The 21168-nt window shown below is 46.5% G+C and overlaps 11 protein-coding genes across 11 annotated transcripts; 6 read left to right on the forward strand and 5 right to left on the reverse strand.

Moving 5' to 3' along the window:
- Positions 1–275: 275 nt before the first annotated feature.
- Positions 276–683, forward strand: KL911_002732 (uncharacterized protein; the record flags this gene model as incomplete). The annotated part of the gene is made up of 1 exon (XM_043197834.1): positions 276–683. The coding sequence occupies one exon, from the start codon at positions 276–278 to the stop codon at positions 681–683; it is 408 nt and encodes a 135-aa protein (XP_043054330.1).
- Positions 684–864: 181 nt separating this feature from the next.
- KL911_002733 (uncharacterized protein) lies at positions 865–5478 on the forward strand (the record flags this gene model as incomplete). The annotated part of the gene is made up of 1 exon (XM_043197835.1): positions 865–5478. One exon carries the CDS (start codon positions 865–867, stop codon positions 5476–5478), a length of 4614 nt encoding a protein of 1537 aa, XP_043054331.1.
- A 121-nt stretch (positions 5479–5599) lies between these two features.
- KL911_002734 (uncharacterized protein) lies at positions 5600–6823 on the forward strand (the record flags this gene model as incomplete). Its single annotated transcript, XM_043197836.1, has 1 exon — positions 5600–6823. The coding sequence occupies one exon, from the start codon at positions 5600–5602 to the stop codon at positions 6821–6823; it is 1224 nt and encodes a 407-aa protein (XP_043054332.1).
- A 391-nt stretch (positions 6824–7214) lies between these two features.
- On the reverse strand, positions 7215–9524 carry KL911_002735 (uncharacterized protein; the record flags this gene model as incomplete). The annotated part of the gene is made up of 1 exon (XM_043197837.1): positions 7215–9524. One exon carries the CDS (start codon positions 9522–9524, stop codon positions 7215–7217), a length of 2310 nt encoding a protein of 769 aa, XP_043054333.1.
- Positions 9525–9819: 295 nt separating this feature from the next.
- Positions 9820–10509, forward strand: KL911_002736 (uncharacterized protein; the record flags this gene model as incomplete). The annotated part of the gene is made up of 1 exon (XM_043197838.1): positions 9820–10509. One exon carries the CDS (start codon positions 9820–9822, stop codon positions 10507–10509), a length of 690 nt encoding a protein of 229 aa, XP_043054334.1.
- A 45-nt stretch (positions 10510–10554) lies between these two features.
- On the reverse strand, positions 10555–11568 carry KL911_002737 (uncharacterized protein; the record flags this gene model as incomplete). The annotated part of the gene is made up of 1 exon (XM_043197839.1): positions 10555–11568. The coding sequence occupies one exon, from the start codon at positions 11566–11568 to the stop codon at positions 10555–10557; it is 1014 nt and encodes a 337-aa protein (XP_043054335.1).
- Positions 11569–11761: 193 nt separating this feature from the next.
- On the reverse strand, positions 11762–13261 carry KL911_002738 (uncharacterized protein; the record flags this gene model as incomplete). Its single annotated transcript, XM_043197840.1, has 1 exon — positions 11762–13261. One exon carries the CDS (start codon positions 13259–13261, stop codon positions 11762–11764), a length of 1500 nt encoding a protein of 499 aa, XP_043054336.1.
- Positions 13262–13930: 669 nt separating this feature from the next.
- Positions 13931–15868, forward strand: KL911_002739 (uncharacterized protein; the record flags this gene model as incomplete). The annotated part of the gene is made up of 1 exon (XM_043197841.1): positions 13931–15868. The coding sequence occupies one exon, from the start codon at positions 13931–13933 to the stop codon at positions 15866–15868; it is 1938 nt and encodes a 645-aa protein (XP_043054337.1).
- Positions 15869–16196: 328 nt separating this feature from the next.
- Positions 16197–17759, reverse strand: KL911_002740 (uncharacterized protein; the record flags this gene model as incomplete). Its single annotated transcript, XM_043197843.1, has 1 exon — positions 16197–17759. The coding sequence occupies one exon, from the start codon at positions 17757–17759 to the stop codon at positions 16197–16199; it is 1563 nt and encodes a 520-aa protein (XP_043054338.1).
- A 73-nt stretch (positions 17760–17832) lies between these two features.
- Positions 17833–18710, forward strand: KL911_002741 (uncharacterized protein; the record flags this gene model as incomplete). The annotated part of the gene is made up of 2 exons (XM_043197844.1): positions 17833–18614; positions 18680–18710. The coding sequence occupies 2 exons, from the start codon at positions 17833–17835 to the stop codon at positions 18708–18710; spliced, it is 813 nt and encodes a 270-aa protein (XP_043054339.1).
- A 93-nt stretch (positions 18711–18803) lies between these two features.
- KL911_002742 (uncharacterized protein) lies at positions 18804–21167 on the reverse strand (the record flags this gene model as incomplete). The annotated part of the gene is made up of 1 exon (XM_043197845.1): positions 18804–21167. The coding sequence occupies one exon, from the start codon at positions 21165–21167 to the stop codon at positions 18804–18806; it is 2364 nt and encodes a 787-aa protein (XP_043054340.1).
- Between the last annotated feature and the right edge of the window lies 1 nt (position 21168).

Raw genomic sequence — 21168 nt, forward strand, 5'->3', positions numbered from 1 at the left:
AAGCATCTTGCGACCACTGCCTCTACTCTCCTATCGCAAAGTATACGCTATACTACGTGCACCAGAGCAGGCGCAATTGGCAGTACAGAAGGCGCTACTTTAGACCACTAAGGCGTCCAAAAAGGGTCCCTCATTGCCTGTGTTGTCGCTTTACCGTTCAATTCCATTGATGATCGATTATCACTCCCTAGATCAGCTTCCAATCTCTCATTAAAATATCCAGTGCACGACCATTATTTTCTTTAACAAACTTTTTCATCGACCCCAATAGTACCATGTGGAAACAGATAATTGCCAGACCACAATCTACTCTTGCGCCCGTCTCGCTTTCGTTGCCACACAAGCCTCTGGCACCTACCACTATTTCAAGACTCACCAAGGTTTTCCCCAAAATCGAACAAGTTAACCACGACAACTTGTACGGAAAACCATTCAAGAACGCCTACTATATTTCAAGAACTCACAAAGGAAACATACCCGTTTACAGAACGTACAAAAGTCAGGCCGTTGTCACCGAAGTGCGAAGAATCGACGGAAGCCTGACCAGGTTCAGGGACGACGTTCAGAAGCTTTTCCCCGAAAAACCAAAAAGCGATTTCACCTGCCTCATGAGTAGCATGACGCTGCGGATCAAAGGCGATGTCTCCAAACCTCTGAAAAAGTACCTGAGCGAAGCATTCTAGTGTATATAGGCCTGAACGTACGTAAACCTACTTGCTGTGTTTGTGCTTACGTAATCATGAAACTAGGTTAGCATAACACGAAGGGGAACAAAACACTAAAATAGATTATTGTTCACATCTTTTTAGCAGTAATACAGATCCGCGGTCTCATATTGGCAGAGACGGCTGTGTTCATCAATCAATGTCGTCTGCACAATCGGCTAACTCGGCATCTCCAGCTAGTGTCGAGCGTCTCCATGACCGGTTCAACCAGAAGAGTGCCGTTACCGGAGAAGGAAAGCATCAGGATGTCGGTCCAGAGGCGTTCTCCGGCAAGGAAAACGGGCACGACCAGAGCCAACCTCCACAAGATGAAGAGTACCGCAATGCAACTGAATGCTGGAGGGACGAAGATTCACGAGCAGTGCCTACGCCTACTGCTAGAAGGACCGGTAGACTTTCGCTTTTCTCGTTCAAGGGAACACACAATGAACCAGCTGCAGAGCAAGCGAACGAGGAAAAAGAACCATTTCAGAAGAAGATCCTGAAAGGGATTAAACGAGCGACGACACGAGGGGACCCAGTGAGAAACTCCACTGCCTATGGGCAGATAGACCATTCTCACGAACTTGAGTACAAGAGTCATATGAAAACCAGATGGTTGATAGACGCAAACATTTTAGGATACACAGATGCTTTTATCATTGCCACGTATTTCATGTCTGATGAGCGCGGCACAAGAAGAGTGCCCCTCTTACTTCAAATGCTTAGCCTGACGCTTACTGACGTGAGTACTAATGTGCATACAAAAAAACGAAAATTTAGAATAGACCTTGATTACGCAGTGGGGAGTCAGTATTTGAGATGGTCTTTGGAGAAGACTTCCAGAGATTTGGCAGTCTTGCACAACAGATTGAGACTCATGATTTTGCAAGAAAATGTGCTACAGAAAGGCCACAAGGAGATCGAGCTTCCAAAATTCCCTAAATATAAAAATCAAACCACATACTCAAAGCTAAAGCAAGGGGTCAATAGAGAGGAAACCAACGCCTCATCAATAATGTTGCCCAACGATGAAACCCCGACCGCTTATTATCGCGCGAACTCTTCGCAATCTAGTGACGATGGTGAAAACACCAGCATGTTCTCCGTTCGCTCAAGCCTAAGAAGGCATGGCTTTTTCAAGCGTAAGCCCAACGATATTCTCACTAACGAGCATTTCAGGGACGCTATGCAAGATTATCTCGATAACTTGATTCGTGCGTTCAACTTGCGCCCTCAAGCAAACCGTATATTTCAATTTTTTGAACTGTCGCCAATTGGAATGCTCTTATCCTACGAGACAGGACGCAAGCGCAAAGAGGGCTATTTACTGATCAAGACGACGGCGAAAGCTCAAGGGTGGAGGGTCGGGCATTTGAAAGCCAGAGAATTGAAGGCCATGGTTGAGCGTCACATTGCGAAATGGTTCATACTGGGTCACAGTTATATCATGTATGTTGCAGACATAAATTCCACCACTCCGCTGGATGTTTTTCTCATTGACAGCAGCTTCAAGTTTACTCTTTCAGGGTTTGGGGATGCTCCTGTCACATTGCACAACTTATCAGAGTTTGTGAAACAACAGCTCAAAGCCGAGGAGGAGGAGGAGGACGATGACGAAGATGGATATGTGGAAGATCCTGCACCGATGCACAAATCTTATCTGTCGCTAACGCTCGAAAATTCAGAGAGGAAGTTGAGTGTCATGGGCAAGTCCGCGAATCAGATGAAGAGATGGTGTGTTGCCATCCATGAAACGGCAAAGGAGACCATTTGGTCCAGGAAACACCGGTTTGAGAGCTTTGCGCCTGTCCGTGATAAAGTGTTTGCAAAATGGTTTGTGGATGCTAGAGACTACATGTGGGCTGTTTCCGCAGCGATAGAAATGGCAAAAGATGTGATCTATATTCACGACTGGTGGCTTTCCCCAGAATTATATCTTAGGCGTCCTGCAAACGGTAACCAGGAATGGAGACTGGACAGACTACTCAAACGGAAAGCAGAAGAGGGTATCAAAATCTTCGTTATCGTGTACAGAAATGTTGCGAACACCGTCCAGACAGACTCCCTTTGGACTAAACACTCGCTACTGGATCTTCATCCAAATGTCTATGTTCTGAGGTCTCCTAATCAGCTTATGCAGAATGTCTACTTCTGGGCTCATCACGAAAAATTGGTTATCATTGATCATACTGTATGCTTTGTTGGAGGAATCGACCTTTGCTATGGTAGATACGATACTCCAGATCATTCGGTAGTCGACGATGCTCCATGTGCATTTGATCCTATCCCTCCGAATAGTGCAAGTTCGACTGGAAACGCTTTTAGCTATCAGATTTATCCCGGAAAAGATTACTCAAACCCACGAATTTGCGACTTTTTTGAGCTCAACCAGCCTTTTGAGGACATGATTGACAGGCAATCAGTCCCTCGCATGCCATGGCATGATGTCCATATGATGACCTGTGGCCATATTGCAAGAGACCTATCAAGACATTTTGTCCAGCGCTGGAACTTTTTATTACGCCAGAAACGCCCATCAAGACTTACACCATTGCTCTTGCCTCCAAGGGACTTCACTGATCAAGAGATTGAAGAGCTAGGACTTACTGGTACTTGTGAGGTCCAGGTTTTGCGTTCATCGTGTTCCTGGTCCCTAGGACTCCAGGAGCCCGAGCAAAGTATCCACAACGCATATCTGAGACTCATAGAGACGAGTGAGCATTTCATTTACATCGAGAATCAATTTTTTGTTAGCAGCCATGAACATGATGGCGTGGTGATTAAAAACAAGATTGGCGATGCACTAGTTGAGAGGATTATCCGCGCACATGCAAATAAGGAGTCTTGGAAGGCAGTAATAGTTATACCTCTGATGCCTGGCTTCAAGAGTCAGGTTGATAGCAAAGAAGCATCGTCGATCAGAGTCATCATGCAGTGCCAGTATATGTCTATCTCCATGGGCGAGACGTCCATTTTTGCTAGACTGAGAAGGGCTGGTATTAGACCTGAGGACTATATCCAGTTTTATTCATTGAGAAAATGGGGATACATCGGAAGAAGGAAGTCTCTAACCACAGAGCAATTGTATGTTCATGCAAAGACAATGGTTGTGGACGACCGCATTGCAATAATTGGGTCTGCAAATATAAACGAGAGATCGATGAGAGGCACTAGAGACTCGGAAATCTGCACGATTGTTCGTGACAAAGAAATGATCGACACTTTTATGGATGGGAAACCATATAGGGCTGCCAAGTTTGCCCACACTTTACGAATGAGGCAAATGAGGGAGCATCTGGGTGTTGATGTCGATCTATTAGAGCTTGTGGAACGAAGATTCTCTCAGATAGAGAAGTTTGCATGTACCCCCCAAGGTCTCACCAGTGTCACATCTAAAGCAGGAGATCAGAAATTGTCGGCAATGGTTGAACTCGCAGCTCGGTACGTCTTAGATCTACCTGACGGAACACCTCGCTTCAAATCGGGATCAACTGCTAGCAAGACTGGTGGTGCAGAGCTCACCAAAAAGCTCACAGATTCATTCCGCAACGACTATGACGATGCCCTCTCGGATAACTTGGATCAAATTCCATATGTGTTTTCGTTCAACCATAGAGCAGGTGAAGAGAATCCTGGCATTAGAGAGAAAAAAGCATTTTCAAGCGATTCGCGAGTTACAGATAAAGCGCATAGAAGTGAAGTGAAAGGGTATGGGCCAGACAAGTATCAATCAGCGACGCACGTGAACTCTAAGTCGAAGAATACCAAGCTTCTTGCAGAATGGGCAAGCTCGTCTTCTTCTGACACTCATCAGACTCTCCCATGCATTGAAGACGTATTAGAATTCATCACTAACGACGATAAAAACTTGCCGATAGACGTCCTTAACCATCAAAGATGGGACATGCTAAAAAGGCTGCATTATCTACAGAAGCTTCTCAACAAACGCAAGCGAGAGTCTGAGAATGCATCGGCCAGCAACAAGGAAGATGTCGGAAACTTCTCCTCGGGAACAGAGAACGGATATCCTGAAAGCTCACTCGTGAAGTTGCCTCGGTTTCCAACCACTTCGCTTTCAGACGCTGATGTTGAAGATTTGAGTGCAAACTTTCTACCTAGAGTTTCACAAGTTTTTGTGGACCCCTATTCTTTTGAGGATCCTCTGGATATTGACTTCTACGAAGGCCTATGGATGCCGCAAGCTTTGCGCAATACGATGATCTACCAGATGGTCTTCCATGTTCAGCCTGACGACACTGTTCAAACATGGAGTGATTATAAGATGTTCCAGGAACTGAAGGAGTCGTTCCTTTTGCACCAGAGGGCCAGTCACGGAGGCGCAACTGCGGCCGATGGAGAGCATGGAGGCACAGAATTATTATCTGAGGAGCTGAGCCCGGAGACGGCGAACGATAGCCACGGATCGAACGAGAGTCTGACAAGCTCGACAGGCATCCAGACCCAACCACCGTTGAGCTCCGACACAGATGAGGCTCAGATGGACAGTTTGCGGTATGCGATCCGTCGGTCAAAGATCGCAGAGCTCGAAAGATACAGTCGTCCTGGAGTATCCAACAGTTACAACAGATCCAAAATCAATTCGTTGATGGGGGTTCCTTCGGTGTACGACTACGAGTCTGCCGAGAAGCTGCTGAAGCTTATCACGGGCCATTTGGTTATCTTCCCTACCAAGTGGCTTCAGAAGGAGGTCGAGTCGTCGAATTGGTTTTACACGGCGGATAAGCTTCCTCCGGTACAAATTTATAATTGACGTAATCTTGTAAGGCATTGCTAGATTAGAGAAAAAAACGGGAAGTATGTCGAGCGGCACACTACTGATAAGATAAAAGAATTGCCTTTTCAAAGATTAGGAGGTCAGGGTTTTTTCCACTATGGAGAGTTTAGTGGACAGTCAGCGGCCCGGAGAAAAGCGCGGCCGGCAGTACCAGGTGCCAAAAAGATATGAGTTCCAAAAAAGTATACCAACAAGCCGCGATTCCTCCGCGCATACGTCTATTTTCAAGCCAAATTTTACGCTCAACAAACTTCGGCGCGAGCACTCGACGCAGTCGCTGCAGACTTCGCTCAAGCGAGCACAGTCTCCGTTTTTTGGCTCCAAGAATGACCATGTGGCGGAATTGAAACGCCATAGCTTATCGGCTGCCTCTGGAGGCGGCCCGGGGTACAGAAATCACATAATCAACGCGTATAATGATTCGAAGGTGTTTGAGACTGTTGCACCAAGACGAACGTCATCCGTCAATTACATTCTTGACACACGGTCAAATCAAGATGCACAAAGCATGCCACCTGCTCCCGAAGAGACAGGGAAGAAAAGCATACTGATCAACAGACCGTCGCCTAATGAGGCACCCTCGTTCAATTCGTCAATTTCAAAGATCAATTACTATCAGAGCGATTTTCAGGGGCCCCAGTATATAGAGCAATTGAAAGGACGAGACTTGAGAGAGGCTAGCTCCAGGGAAACCAAGCACGGGCCAAGTTCCACAGATAATACTACAAAATCGGAGCAGAAAGGAGACACCACTGATGACGAGACGCATTCAGAGTCCCAGAGTAGCGTGCAGGACAATAACGATACAGTCAACCCGTACTTGGATCCTCTCGAGTCACAAGCGATAGGGATGACCGAGTTTTCCACGCCCACGCAAACAGCCCCCATGCGAACGCAGCAACGCCAGTTGGCCATCAAGGACCTGATGCAGCACCATAGCCTTGCAGGAAGTGCTTGGTTTGAGTTGGGACCTAAGGACGCTCGTAAAATTGAGGAGTCCACAGAATCTTCGGAGCTGATCAACCAAAATGTTTGGGCGAACGTCAGTATTGATGAAAGAAATAAGTACGAGCACATTTCCAACGATCTTCGGAAGCTGGCATTGTACAACAAGAAGCCAATGATGGATTGCATAGGACGGTATTTTGAGTTGCACAAGCAAACACATATCAGTACAAAAGTGCGATCTCGGGCGCTACCACCGCCAAAGGACGTTTCATACCTTGATTCTAGCGGACATTTCCAACGCGGGGTGGGAAGAGAGTTGGCAGAGGAGTTATGGAACTCAGCAAAGAGCAATTTTAAATTCTTCGATACATAGACTCATCCTATCCGTACTGTGAATGTTAGAGAAAGGTTCAGCTATGCTTTCTTACCTTTTTTGGATGACCGAATCAACACGCTACCAATAAATGCGCCGACCAATGTGACACCAATGCATAGCAACAAAACAGGGATTTTAATAGCATATTCTCTTGGTAGAAACAAGTTCTGTAGAAAGTTGTCTGGCTCTAGGAATGGAAGCACAAACGTCCAAACAGTGTAATAAACAAAAATTAGGGTAGCTGCCAGAAGCATTGAAAGTCCAACAGGCTTATCGAAAGACAGGATTGTTAGCGATAACGCACTCAGTACTTACCATTAGGTTTGTCAATGTGTTGGTTTTTTATTGATTTGATTTACTTGCCAGGTCTAAGGTGGGATTTTCTATTTTATTTAGATATTATTTCGTCGTAGCAAAGGTGTGGATCGTAAACAAACGATGTGGTGGCATCCAGAGGTATCATAGAAACCGGTTTCCATGTATACTTCTCTACCTCCACTATCTCAGTTTTCCCCAAAGAAGATGTATCGTATGTGCGGCCAACAACTAGCTGTTTGTCCGTGTTGGCTATTGGTAATTTGTGCTTAAAAACAAGCTCTTGAAGGTTCTCGACTATAGCGAATTTGCTAGGGAACTCATCCAGACCGATTTCAACAAACTCATGGATTTTGATGTAAACTGCAGATCCGTGTTTGTATCGGGGTTGTATCTTGGCATACGTCTTGCTTCCACCAATTTTGAATTCCTCTCCATCTAATATAGCAGTGCCATAAGTAGTTATGCGGATACTATCCAGAACGCTCTCGTCTTTCTTTATCGACTGCAAGTGTAGATTGCGTAACTTTCTGACGCACAAGATCCGTTTTTCAATCTTAGACTGCAATTTTCGATGTCCATCCTTGTGCTTATCAAATTTCCATTTCCCAGGAACCTTCCAGTGATCTTGTTCAACATCATACTTGAATTCTGAGAACCATAGACAATCGTGGATGCTTTTCATCAGCAGACGTCCACCAACGGAAGTAACTGTCTTGCTTTTGAGATTCCTCACCCAAGGAAGCGACATATCTTTGGCCATGCAATGGGTGTTTGCAATAGTTTTGGCACTCCAAAGAGTATCACAAGCGCTGAGAAGCATATGGCATGGCACGGACTGAAGTTTCTTCAAGCTTTGATATTTGGTGCAAAGATTCTTGAGTTTATCGAGAAGCTGTTTGATGAAATTCCTGAACTCTTCTATATGATCAGTCAAATCATCACAGGAGTAAACTTCAAGGTAGCCATTAAGCTCCACCAAAAGCATGGTAGCTTCTGACGTTGCATCATTGTTCTGTGCCTTGAGACAAGTGACAGAGTATATTGCATAGAATAATTTATGACCGATCTGCCAGCTTGAACTTTTGACCTGCAGAGCGCTGCTTTTTTTCAGCAGACTGTGAACTGAGTTCTGTTGAGTTAGCGAGAGGTTCTTCATTATAGACTGTTTCAATCTGCCAAGCTCTTGCGTGAAGCTGGGGTTATCCTTTGCGAAAAAGATTTGATGGATCCCTTTTGCGTAAACAGTCTCGTAAAGGAAAGCTTTCAAATCCGCGGGAAATGATCCTGGAACCGTCACGCCAGGAATTTCAGCAAGTGTAGTTATTGCGTTATTTATTCCCCATGACCTCGTGTCAGGTCCTTTAATGGCACTAATCATCGACGCTGTGGTAGCAAGGTTTGCACCAAGAATTGATGATACGGTGCATTTGCAAACACCAATTTCATCTTCCGACAGACGGACTCTTAGACCCTCGTGATACAGTTGATGCAGGTCCTCTATCAAAGGAGCAAGAAAATACTGCACCTTATTTTTTGAGTGCTCAGATGGATATGCAAGACATACATTTATCGATTCCTCACGTGACCGGAGTTGTTTGTATAGATTATCGAAGGATATGGAAACAATATCATAGTCGACATTAGTCACTGTATATTTTTGCTCAACCATAAGCGTGAGCTGCAGGTTGTATTCCTTTTCATTGTGTTCCGATGACAAATCGATCTGAGCCCTCGAGAATGGGTTAGACATAATTGAGCCGATCAAGGGTCTAACAGAATTGTAAATCACATAGGAGCCGTTGTCTCTCTCGGAGTTGCAGCAAGGGCACCTATGGTGGTCAGCATACTCTTTTGTGAACGCAATGCAACGTTTCGGACAGATTGCAACTTTGTAGCTGGATTTTTGTGAACTGTTCCAGACTCGCTGGCTGGTCGCGCAGATTGCCCTTATCTCAATATTGTGGGACCCTGATTTCGCATTGACTTTGGAGTACAGCTGGTCGAAGTTATCATATGTCATCATTCCCGTCTGAGTGTAGAAGAAGAGTTCTCTTCTGACGAGATCTGACAGATCGCTTCTTTCAACTACCTTATCAAGCAACTCATTCATATTTGTGTAGTCGGTGCTAAGAGAACTGTCAAAGTTGCTGCCAGTGCTTCCCGGCCTGGAGTCCTCTTCCTGCTGATTCAGGAAGCTGAAATCAAAATCACCGCTGGTCTCACACTCCACCAAAGTGACATCTTCAGACTGAGGACGCGTCTGACTGATACGGAGATTGTTATTTAAAAAAAGGGTGCTCTGGGATCTGTAGTCCTTGTTTTGGGCCTTGCCTGCAAAAACGGTGTTAGGATCAACTTCTTTCAAGACGGGCCTTGACATTGCGATGTGCCAGATTTAGGAAGGTATCATGGCTTTATGACGGATTTTGTAAGATACGCGGTTGATCTTACAGCACCCGCTCTTGCAAGATTCTGAAACAAATAAAAGGGGGAAGTAGGATCTGTGGATGGAAAAATACTGTGCCACACATAGTCCATGGAAAATTTCCATGTGGCGCATGGTGAGGCGAACCGGACGGACTATAAATTGTAGTGAAAATCTCCGCCAATCACTTAAATCGATATTGTTAAATAGCAAAGTCTACTAAACAATTCAATTGATCCAAACAAGTGCCATGTCGTTTGCCAGAGTCCCAGTCAGATCTGCATTGAACGTTTCCAGAAACTCCGGCATCGCGAAGATGTCCATTGGCGGCCTCAGAACCAAGGTCAGCCTGCCAGACTTGAAATGGGATTTTGGAGCATTGGAGCCATACATTTCTGGCCAGATCAATGAGTTGCACTACACGAAGCACCACCAGACCTACGTCAATGGCTACAACACTGCAGTTGAGCAACATGCTGAGGCCAAGGCCGCTGGCGATGTCAAGAAGACCTACGAGTTGCAGCAGCATATTAAATTCCACGGTGGAGGATACCTGAACCACTGCCTTTTTTGGGACAACCTTGCTCCAGCTAAGCAGGGTGGTGGTGAATTGCCATCGCCTGACTCTGAGTTCTACAAGAAGGTTGTTGAGCAATACGGCTCTTTCGACAACTTGATTGCTCTGACCAACGCTAAGTTGGCCGGAATCCAGGGTTCCGGATGGGCATTCATTGTCAAGAACAGCGAAAACGGCGCCGTGGAAGTTATCCAGACCTACAACCAGGATACTGCTGCCGGCCCATACAAACCATTAGTCGCCATCGACGCCTGGGAGCATGCCTACTACTTGCAGTACAAGAACGTCAAGGCAGACTATTTCAAGGCCATCTGGAACGTTATCAACTGGGACGAAGCTTCCAAGAGATACTCAGCTGCTTAAATAATGCTATGGTGAATATGAATGAATATATTCCGATTTTCTTTATCAGAGAACTGCACCAAAACCAAATGTAACTTTTATCGAGGTGATGTAGTAATTTTCAAAGTTGTTGCGCACCAACTCCTCGTCCCCAATTGGGACACCTTTGAAGCTAACAGCCATTTCTGTCTCGCCAGCTCCTTCATTGAAGGTCAAGTCCAATTCCGTGTAATGACCTTCCTTCCAGTCCCGTAGCCTCCAGAGCATTTTAATTTTCTTGCCTTCTTGCAATTCTAGAATTTTACCCTGGATGTTGCCACCAAAGAGCTGGAACTCGGTGCCCTCTTTTGGTTCTATCTGTGGAGCAGAGCGAGTCCAGGCTGCAACTCTTTCAGGAACCAAAAGAGTGAGATATAGTTGCTCTGCCGAGGTGTTGAAGGTGGTCGAGAAATTAAGGTCGGACGTGTTGTATTTTGGCACGCGAGACGAGTCTGGGGACAAAGCCGCGGCAGTTGTGCTGGCACTTTGAGAAGAACCTCCCTTGTTGAAGGTCGTGCTTTCCTTCACAACAGTCTTGGTCAACGTCTTTTCTTGGTTAGCAGCAGTGTAAGTGGAGTTCACTTGAGACCTGTCCACTTGGATATCAGAGGCATTCTCACTGATCAGGTCATGAGTAAAGGTAGAGAGCTTCTTTCTGAGCTCTTCCACAAGATTTGAGCGAATTAGCGAGCGAATGGAATCCTCCTCGCCGGAGCCCGTAGGCTTGTCAAAGGTGATATCAAATTGGAAATCATCGTGTTCGGTATCGTAGGCAAGCTCCGGAACACTGATAGTGCCCTTCGATTTTTCCGAGTTGTCACTTTCGAAAGAAAGCTCCAGCTTCAGGTCGTATATGGAGAAAATCTTGCCCTTGCGCTGGCACACCTCCACGTCTCCTTCGAGTTTTTTCAGCCCCACGACAGTCACTTTAGGTGAAGAGCCCGCAGAGGTACCTACGAGCTTCCTCTTGCACCATTGAGCAGCCCAGTCAATGCAATTCTTGTCGACCCAGTGCCAATTGTTAGGGTTTTGAACGGCCATACTAAAAGAAAAATCGAGAATAATTTACGGCTGGATCAAATATTTTTTAAGCCCTAAACCCCCAGACGCGCACACAGCCGGGAAATGCATCTAATTAACGAATAAATTGAGTATATTTATATGAACAAATAAAAGTAAACTCTCAGTGCATCTTATTCATCATTATCCGTCGACGAATCAGCCAGCAGTACACTCAGTCATCCAGAGCCAGGTTCACATGGATGGCTTTGTGGGTGGTGTAAAGATCAAGGGCATAAGTGCCCAGCTCCCTTCCGATACCGCTCATTTTAACACCACCGAACGGAACATGTATGTCGGAGTCACCGTTCGAGTTGATAAACACCATACCAGCCTGAAGCTTGTTGGCCACCTTGTGAGCCTTGGTGATGTTGTTGGTGAACAGAGCAGCCGCAAGACCATAAGTGGTGTTGTTGGCTCTCTTGATTACCTCTGCAGTGTCCTTGAACTTCGTGATGGCAACGACAGGACCAAAGATCTCCTCTTTGCAAATAGTCATGTCATCTGTACAGTCAGCAAAGATAAATGGGTCGCAAAAGTACCCCTCTCCTTCGTGGAACTTTCCAGTTAGAAGCTTGGCTCCCTCTTTTTGGCCGATCTCAACATACTTCTTCACCTTTTCGTACTGCATGGATGACACGAGAGGGCCGATAGTGCAGCCTTCATCGAACGGTTGGCTGACCTTGGAGTTATCCTTGGTGAACTTCACAAACTTCTCGACAAACTCATCATAGATAGACTCCTCGATAAAGAATCTGGACGTGGACGTGCAAACTTCGCCCTTGTTGTAAAATATGCCGGTGAATCCCCATTCCACAGCCTTGTCCAGGTCGGAATCTGCAAACACGATGTAAGGAGATTTGCCTCCGCACTCCAAAGTCACGTTTTTGAGGTTGGACTTGGCAGCAGCCTCCATGATCTTCTGACCCGTGGCAGTCGACCCAGTGAAGGCAACCTTGCTGATATCTGGGTGGGAGGCCAAGTGGTTTCCGGCGTCTTTGCCGTATCCAGAGACAATATTCACAACACCTTTCGGAAGACCAGCCTCCAAAACGATTTTACCCAGGTGTAAGGCTGACAGCGGAGTGATCTCCGAACTTTTCAGCACCACAGTGTTGCCAGTAGCGAGTGCAGGAGCAATTTTCCATGCCATCATCATGAACGGGAAGTTCCATGGAATGATAGAGGCCACTGCTCCCAAGGGAGTTGGGTCGGTAAAGCACATCTTATTTTTCCCAAGAACTTCAGCACCAATGAACTGGCCGTGAATCTTGTCAGCGAAGCCAGCGTAGTATTTAAACACCTCGTACGCCTCAACGAGATCACCAGCCAGGGCCTCGCCTTCATATGGCTTACCGTTGTCGTAGGACTCAATGGAGGCCAGTAGCTCGGCATCCCTCTTGATGATCTCCGCAATCTTGTAGATGTAGTCACCTCTCTCTGAGCCCGTGAGGCCAGTCCAGGACTCGTTCTCGAAGGCCTCCACCGCGGCTGCAACAGCTGCATCGACGTCCTTCTCCTTAGCAGCGTAAACGGAGGTGATTTTCTTGCCCGTGGAAGGATCGATGGCGTCGATGGTCGAATCGGTTTTGACCCATTCGTTGTTTATGAACAGACCCAATGGCTGCTCAATGGTTTTGCCGTTTGGTGTGGTGATCTTCTCGAATAGAGACATTTGTATGGTAAAAATATTAGTGGACGCTGGCCCTTATATACGGCTCAGATAACAACTTCTACATTAGGAATCTTTCCCGGTAATTATTCTTTTATCTTGGCGGATATGGATACGGCAGGGCGCGTCGCTTAGGAAAAGTTTTCAGTTTTCGGTGCACGGGTGCCCAACTAAGGGGTGTGGCTTCAAGGGTGCTGGTGATAAAACGAGTTGCGCCTGAGAAACTGTCGAGCAAATAGGTCCGAGGCAGGCATCTGCGATCCACAAAGTGGCTTCTGCGGAAACCACTTGAGACTCCATTAGTAGTCCACTTCGTTTGAGGGGAAAGAATTATCCTCGTGTGTCCGGCGTTTGGCAGTGGCTATGCCATATATAAAGACTGACTTTTTTTATTAAACCAGAGGCTCAGTTGTTTAGATAAAGCGCTGGTGCCCTCCAACAATAGCCAATGACTTCATATGTTATTGTTTTTGCAAGAGCAACTTCGAAGGCGTCTGAGTAGAGTGGATGAAACGGCTAATGCTCTTTTTGGGGAAATGTGATCTATTGTCATACTCCGAGCCCCCTTCCAAGGCCCGTTTTATTACTTAAAATCAGGGCACCAAAGACGTAGGTGGTTTTGATTTCAGGAGCGATAAATAGTTTTTAAGTTTGCTGCAGCTGAAATTTCTTATGCATTTCTCTATCCTCCTCTTGTTGACCCTGGCGAAAGCCTGGTCGCCCACTAACTCTTATGCCCCGGGGGAGGTCGATTGTCCATCGTATCTAAACGAATCGGACTACAACACAGATGACAGAAGAGGATTTATTCGTGCTGCCAACAGCATAAGCAAGGAGGAGCAAGATTGGCTCGCAGGCAGAGAGAACATTACAAACGACAACCTCAGATGGTTTCTGAGCCTTGCCAACATGACGGATTTCAATATCGACGACTTCATGGACGAACTTGCCGAAAAAAGCCGGAGCAACGACACTATCCTGGCTACCCCTAGAATCGGACTCGCTTTCAGCGGAGGAGGCTACCGTGCGATGCTGGGCGCGGCCGGCCAAATTTCCGGTCTCGATAACCGTACCCACGGCTGCTACGAGCACGGATTGCCTATTCTGTCGGCTGTTACTTACATCGCAGGCCTTTCGGGCGGTTCCTGGTTCTTATCTACTCTGGCCTTCAACAATTGGACCTCCGCTCAGGACATTCTAGACCAAACTGGACAGGACAACGCCACCTGGGACCTTACAGACTCGATCCTGTCTGGTGGTGGTTTCTTCCATGCGTTTGGATACTGGGATAGTATCAGTGACGATGTTCAGGCCAAAGAGGATGCAGGCTTCGATATCACCCTGACAGATCCCTGGGGAAGAGCATTGTCTCACCAGTTCTTCCCCACCCTCGAAGACTACGGTGCCTCGATGACCTTCAGCTCTTTAAGAGATTTCCCGGTGTTCAAGAATCACGAGATGCCGTTCCCAATTGTCGTCGCCGATGGCAGAGCCCCGGGTACTGAAATTATCAGTTCAAACTCCACTGTCTTTGAGATCACGCCATTTGAGATAGGCTCCTGGGATCCTTCTCTTTACACTTTTGCGGACCTCAAGTATATCGGAACGAACGTCACGAACGGAAAGCCCGTCAACTCCTGCATTGGCGGATTCGACAACACGGGCTATATATTTGGAACGTCTTCGTCGCTTTTCAACGAGGTTCTGCTGAGGTTAAATGACAGCTCGACGACCAGCTTCCTGTCCTCCTTGCTCGAGGACTTTTTGGACCACATCGGATTCGACGAGAACGACATCGCCGTCTATAAACCGAACCCATTCTATAATTCTGAGTGGGCAGCTCTGGACTCGATTGTCAGCTCTGAGACGTTGGACCTAGTTGACGGTGGCGAGGATAACCAAAACATTCCACTTTATCCACTATTGCAACCAGAAAGACAAGTCGATGCCATTTTTGCACTCGATAACTCTTACGACACAGATAGCCATTGGCCTAACGGAACATCGCTCGTGTACACCTATGAGCGCCAATTCGGATCGCAGGGTAACCATACGGCATTCCCCTACGTTCCTGACCAGGCAACGTTTTTGAACAAGAACTTGACGGCCAAGCCGGCGTTCTTTGGCTGCTATGCCTCGAACTTGACTGATCTCATGGACGAGCTAGAAACGGACTATGTTCCACCATTGGTCATCTACATTGCCAACAGACCTTACTCCTACGACACCAACACGTCTACCTACAAGATGTCCTACACGGACGACGAAAAAATAGGTTTCTTCCAGAACGGCTTTGAAGTGACCACCAGAAAGAACCTCACCATCGACGAGGAATTCCGCGCATGTATTGGATGTGCAGTTCTGCAGCGCTCCAGAGAAAGGCTCGGCTACTCCGTGGGGGACCAATGTAAAAGATGTTTTGATACCTACTGTTGGGACGGTAGCCTTGACACCAATGAGAACACTATCGGCGTCAACTTCACCTCCAGTGGTCTCACTTCCCAATCGGACAACACAAACGCTACGAGCGGCTCCGTGCGACTAGGTGCCGATTACTTTACTGCCAAGCTTGTCGTGATTCTATCGGTTCTGTGTCTAGTTCTATTTTAGAGAGAGACGATCGACGCGAAAAATATTTACTGAAAAATATATCTTGTATTATATGTCCAACATTTTGAAAGTGTTCAACCCCCCTGCCGAGCCTTCGGCGCTCGAAGATCACCACGATTGTCTTCCTTGCCAGGTGCTCGGATCCATGGCGGCAATGGGAGCAGGAGTTTACCTAGGATCCGGATACCTCTTCAAGGGCGACATTGATTTCAAGAAGAACCCTATGTGGTGGAGATCTGCAACTAAAGGTCTCGGTGGCGCACTTTTTGCGCTAGGAGTTTACCGTGCAGGCCAGCACTGGCTCTGGGATAAAGACTCTCAGCGAGCATCAATAAAATAAAAAGGTTTTTCCGCTAGAGTTACCGCCTGCGATCCAGTTCTGCGTAGGGTGGAAACAGGCGACAGCTGGAACGGCGGTCATGCTCTCGTCATCGAGATGGGCGATCTGGTTTCCGTTGCGATCGAAGATGTCGATAGCTTTTTTCATGTTGGCAATGACACATTTTTCAATTCCGTCCTGAGGATTGCTTTGCCATTTAGCCTTCAACACTGTCACCCAGCGTCCAGACTGGCAATTGTGCGTCATTGTGGCCTGGGGTTTCAAGTTGACGGGGATGTCGCCTTCTTCTTCCTCGATTATCGGCTCAAAGATGTGGTCAGGCTTCAAGTTTGAAGTGTCTCCGAGTTGGAATATGTTGATCGTATTATCGTACCCGTTGCAGACGATGTCGCCTGAAGTATTCCAATCCGCCGAGCTAATACTCAGTCTGCTTTTGTACGACCCTAGACAGTGAGGAGAAGTTGCGTTTTCGTTCTGTGACCAGCTCGATTTTCCAATCTTACGTAGGTCCCAGATTTTTAGTGTTCGGTCCAGCGAGGCAGATACCAGCTGTTGTGTCATTTTGGGGTTTACGCCAAAGTTGGTGATCTTTTTGTCGTGCAACCGCAGAACATTGATCTCCGAGCGTGGCTTGTTGGGTTCGCGGGTATCAAAAGTTCCGAGCTCTCCTTCCATGGTACTGAACGCCAAGACATTGGGGTCTAGAAAATGCATGTCAGAAAAGGTGGCCGCTCCTCCGTATTCGTTGTCAAATTCGAGAACAGAGTTTGAGACGTTCTTGTCCAAGTCCAGCAACCTAATAGATCCATCATAGGAACATGTTATTATTTCCTTGGGCTTTTGCTCCCTTATCAAAATTCGAGGTATATTGCTTCCGTGATATTTCACGTGGGTGATTTCCGCCTGAGTGTCTGTGTCGTCGTCGACAGACCAGATGCCCATCTCGCCGCTTGTATCGCCTCCAAAAATGACTTTTTTACTTGTAGATGGATGAAATGTAATAGCGGTCATTCTGGAAGAAGTGAGCTTGATGTCCTGCGCAGGGATCTTGTCGTAGAGGCTAACAGAGCTCAAGCTATCCCTTGCCTCTTTCACGTCCTTCGGGGCATCTCGGTGCTTGACATCATCGTAGAAGTCACCGAACGAAACTGATTGTCCCAATTTGAGCAATTTGTCAAGAACGTCCTTGTTGTCCTCTGTGTCTGGAGACAAAATGTCTATCAGCTTCAAGTTGCCAGACAGCCTGATGCGCTTCAATCTCTCCAGTTCCTCGTTTTTCTGTCTCGTCAGCTCTGCCTCCTCGTTAGCCTTTCTCTCCTCGTCTGTGTCCGCATGAACGCCAGCAAGCCTGTTTGAACGCCTTGTAGGAATTGCTGGTTCCGTTTTGATCTTTTTAGATCGCGGACCCTTGCTTTTCGGTCTTTTCTGCTCCTGCGGAAGCTCGCGCTGGAAATCGCTTGCGATGTTATCCAGATTGAGCTTCCTGAACAATTCCTTGTTCCTCGCAATGTTCTGCTGCCTTTGCTTCTCAAATTCTGAGAGATTGCCCATGGCTAAAGATCAAGAAGTATACGGAGTTAGGTGTAAGCAAGAAAACGCGTTTTTTTATTTATTTATCTAGCATATGCCTCGAATCAAAAAGACCCCTAAGCGTCCGTCCGCCATCACGCGGATCAAAAAGATCAAGCATTTGGACAAGCCAATCTTCAAGAAAAAAGGGACTACTTCTGGAAATGTGTCTTCTAGCGTCCTTCGCGATGAGAGATCACTGGTGAAGGACTCGCAAACGATATTTAGTGACGGCGAGAGCTCGCCTCCTGCCGGAACACAAAAGCGAAAACAGCGCATAGCAAGACAGAAGCACACATCAGAGTTTCAGGGAGCTGACTCCGGGTCCGAATCAGAGCGCAGGATCGACGAGATCCACACATTCACGCAAAAGGTGTCGAAGAAGAGTATGAGGACCAAATGGGCACCGCTATCGCCAAACGTGTCTTCTTATCTGGACACCATCCTTAATCTCTATGTTGAGCAAAGTATTTCGCAAATTCCATTTAGAAGCAACAAAGAGAGATTAGCTTTCCGAACATTGGTGAAGGACACGATTGTGAGGCCTCTTGCAAAGAAAATGCGGGTGGCCCGATTTCCTGGAGAAATCAAAGAGCGCCTCCTTGATCAGGAGCAATTGGATGAAGAAAATATGCGACTTGAAGCCAACTTCAGTGCAAACCTGCGTCAACTCGAAGTGCTTCGTGTTCAGGAGCAGAAAGAAGAAGCCTTGCTAGATAGCGAGCAAAAGTATCTTGAGCAGTTCAAGAAATCCGTGGAGCGCCAAGAGGAGCTCATGGCCAAAGACACTCTTCCCTACGCTGACCTGGCAGACAACTTACAGATCTCTGAGCCCAAGTCCGCTGAACATTTGAACCTGGCCAGCACCAACGACAACGGCTACGAGCCCTCGAAAGACCCAGACTTCAACGAGTCTATGAACACATTGGATAAACATCTAGATTCTATCTCTAAAAATGTCGAACTGCTCGACCCATTGGTGGAGATCTTGGACAGAGTTAACAGCATTCTCCAAGTTATTGTCTCTCAATAGTGGACGAACAAGGGTAGCTGATTCAACTCAATATTCAAGTCTTGTGTATTAATATTCTCATCCCCAAAGTCGTGCAAGTCTGCAAGCAGTTTGTTTGATTCAACAGCTTGCACCTTCTCTGAGATAGTACCCACAGTGATGTGTGGATATCTATTTCCTATGCCCAAACTATCCAAGCGCTCGCCCTCCTTTCCATAGATACGCTTCACTTCCGCCTCGATGCACATTACTCTGGAATTCCAACATATCCGGACAAGTTTCGCGTCGGCTTTATATGGCAATTCGATCTGGTCGTTGATATGCTCCGTATCTTTAATCAGCTCGCAATACTTCTGGTAAATTGCCTTCATCGGAGGATTTTTTTTGGTAGATCCAACGTGAATCAGCGTGATGTGGAACTCTTTTTTGACTCGGTTTGCTTCCTGTAATTGTTTGAAAAAGCCAATCTCGTGGATCTGGCCTAATTTATCAATATCGTTTACTTGAATGCCGAAATACTGTGGTTTCTGCTTTTTCGTCTTGAAATTCTTCGTCACCACTGGCTTGAATTCAAGGGCTTTCTGGTAAGCCTCCAGGAATTGCTCCTCGTTCGGATACTGAACATTCAAGTCGGACGCAATTTCAGCGAGTGTGCGAGTTATGAGTTTGGCATTCTCCAACGAAGAATTCTTCTCCACTACAAGGTCGATAATATGATCAAATCTTGAGTCAGGGAACTTGTCTTTTTCGACAGGTTGGAATCTTCCCAGGAAACCCTTCATGATCATTTCGGCTTTATAAGACCCGTCCCGTTCAACTTTGATGCTCTGATGATTATCTCCTCTCTCCAAAACGCGCGCTCTGGTAATTTCCCAAAGTTTTGGATCATCCTTGGACATATTTCCTAAGAAGTTCAAGCAGATGAATTTAAGCTTCGACGCCGGGATCAGTTTGTTGAGATCCGCAAAGTACTCGAAAGTTTGTTGTCTTTCGATGAATTTGTGGTTATTTCTGTCAAGGATCACAATTGGCTTTTCCACCAAAACTTCCAAACATTTGGCTACCTGTTTATTCTTAATTGGAGATGGAATGTCGTCACTTTGAACGACGCCTATTAGATCGGGAAACAGGTTTGCCAACGTCATCGATGTTGTTGTTTTGCCGCAGCCGATTGTGGCTACAGTGACTAGAACATATTTACATGTGTCTTGGCCATAGCCCGCACACTTCAGCTCTTCTTCTAGTTTTGCCACGGACTGTTCCTCCTTGATTATTTCAGAGACCGACTGCTGCTTATGCTCCATGTAAAGCTTCCGCATTTTGACAATACCTTTGCCTTTCAGATAGTCTTCCTTAAGTGCTGGCTCAGTATCAAACAACGGGATCACAAATTTTAGATAATCCATGCAAATCAGCTTGTGATTCTTGAAGCTGACCTTGTCGACTCCTTTTGCCAGGTACTGTTTGGTGACCTCACGTAGCTCTCTATAGAGTAGGTATGGCTCTTCAAATTTGTACTTGAAAAAGAAGTCAGAGTTGTCTTTTTGGCACCTCACAACAAAGCCTTCTATTTCTTCCCCCTTGTGGAGTCCAGTCTCGCTCGCCTTTTCCAGAAACTCCATAGCCGCTTTAAAAGTTGGAAGCTCAAAATAGTCAATGGTTTTGAACCCAAAAGCTTGTGCAAAACTGGTTACCACAGTCATGGAACAGGTTTTAAAATCACAGGTGTTGTAGTTAAGCCCGTGTAGGTATAGTCCTGCCTTTTCTTGCGTATACTCTATAATATGCTCTTCAAATGAGTCGTCACAGTACTCTGCCACTGCGGTCATGCCCAGCTGGTGGAGGGTTGTTGCGAGTTCCTTTGGGTTAATGCCTTTCTTCTCGAGCTGTCTTTTCAGAGCAGCCTGCGCAGCCAGTGCGTGGTTGTGAGTGAGCTCATCACGATATCCGGTCGAGTTTTTCGAACACACAACCAGTGTCCCGTTCTCGAGGCCAGAAATGAAAACAATACATCCGTTTGCTTTGACGGTCAGTGTATAGGGTCCTGTGGTGGTTTCCTGTAACGCTTTTTTCGAGACTGAGCCGAGCTCGTCGACATTGAAGAATTTATCGTATCCACGACAGACAATGCGGTCGCCAACCGTGAACAGGCCTCTCGCATAGATAGGCAGCTTCACTTTTTTGGAAGAATAGTCCCATTCGTTGAATCTCCAGCTGGATATTTCAACATCGGTACCATCAACTATGTTGGTATATTTCTTGACTGCACCCCTCTTCGCTGTACTCTTGGACAGCTCCTCCAACTCGGAGACCAGCTGTTTCGACTTCTCATTTTCCTCTTGAGAGACCCTGTCAATCTGTAAATCGAGAATATTCATT

This window comes from Ogataea haglerorum, assembly GCF_019207285.1.
Source record: "Ogataea haglerorum isolate 81-453-3 chromosome Unknown 81-453-3_NODE_7_length_556738_cov_96.333754, whole genome shotgun sequence".
In the NCBI taxonomy this organism is placed as follows: Eukaryota; Fungi; Ascomycota; class Pichiomycetes; order Pichiales; family Pichiaceae; genus Ogataea; species Ogataea haglerorum.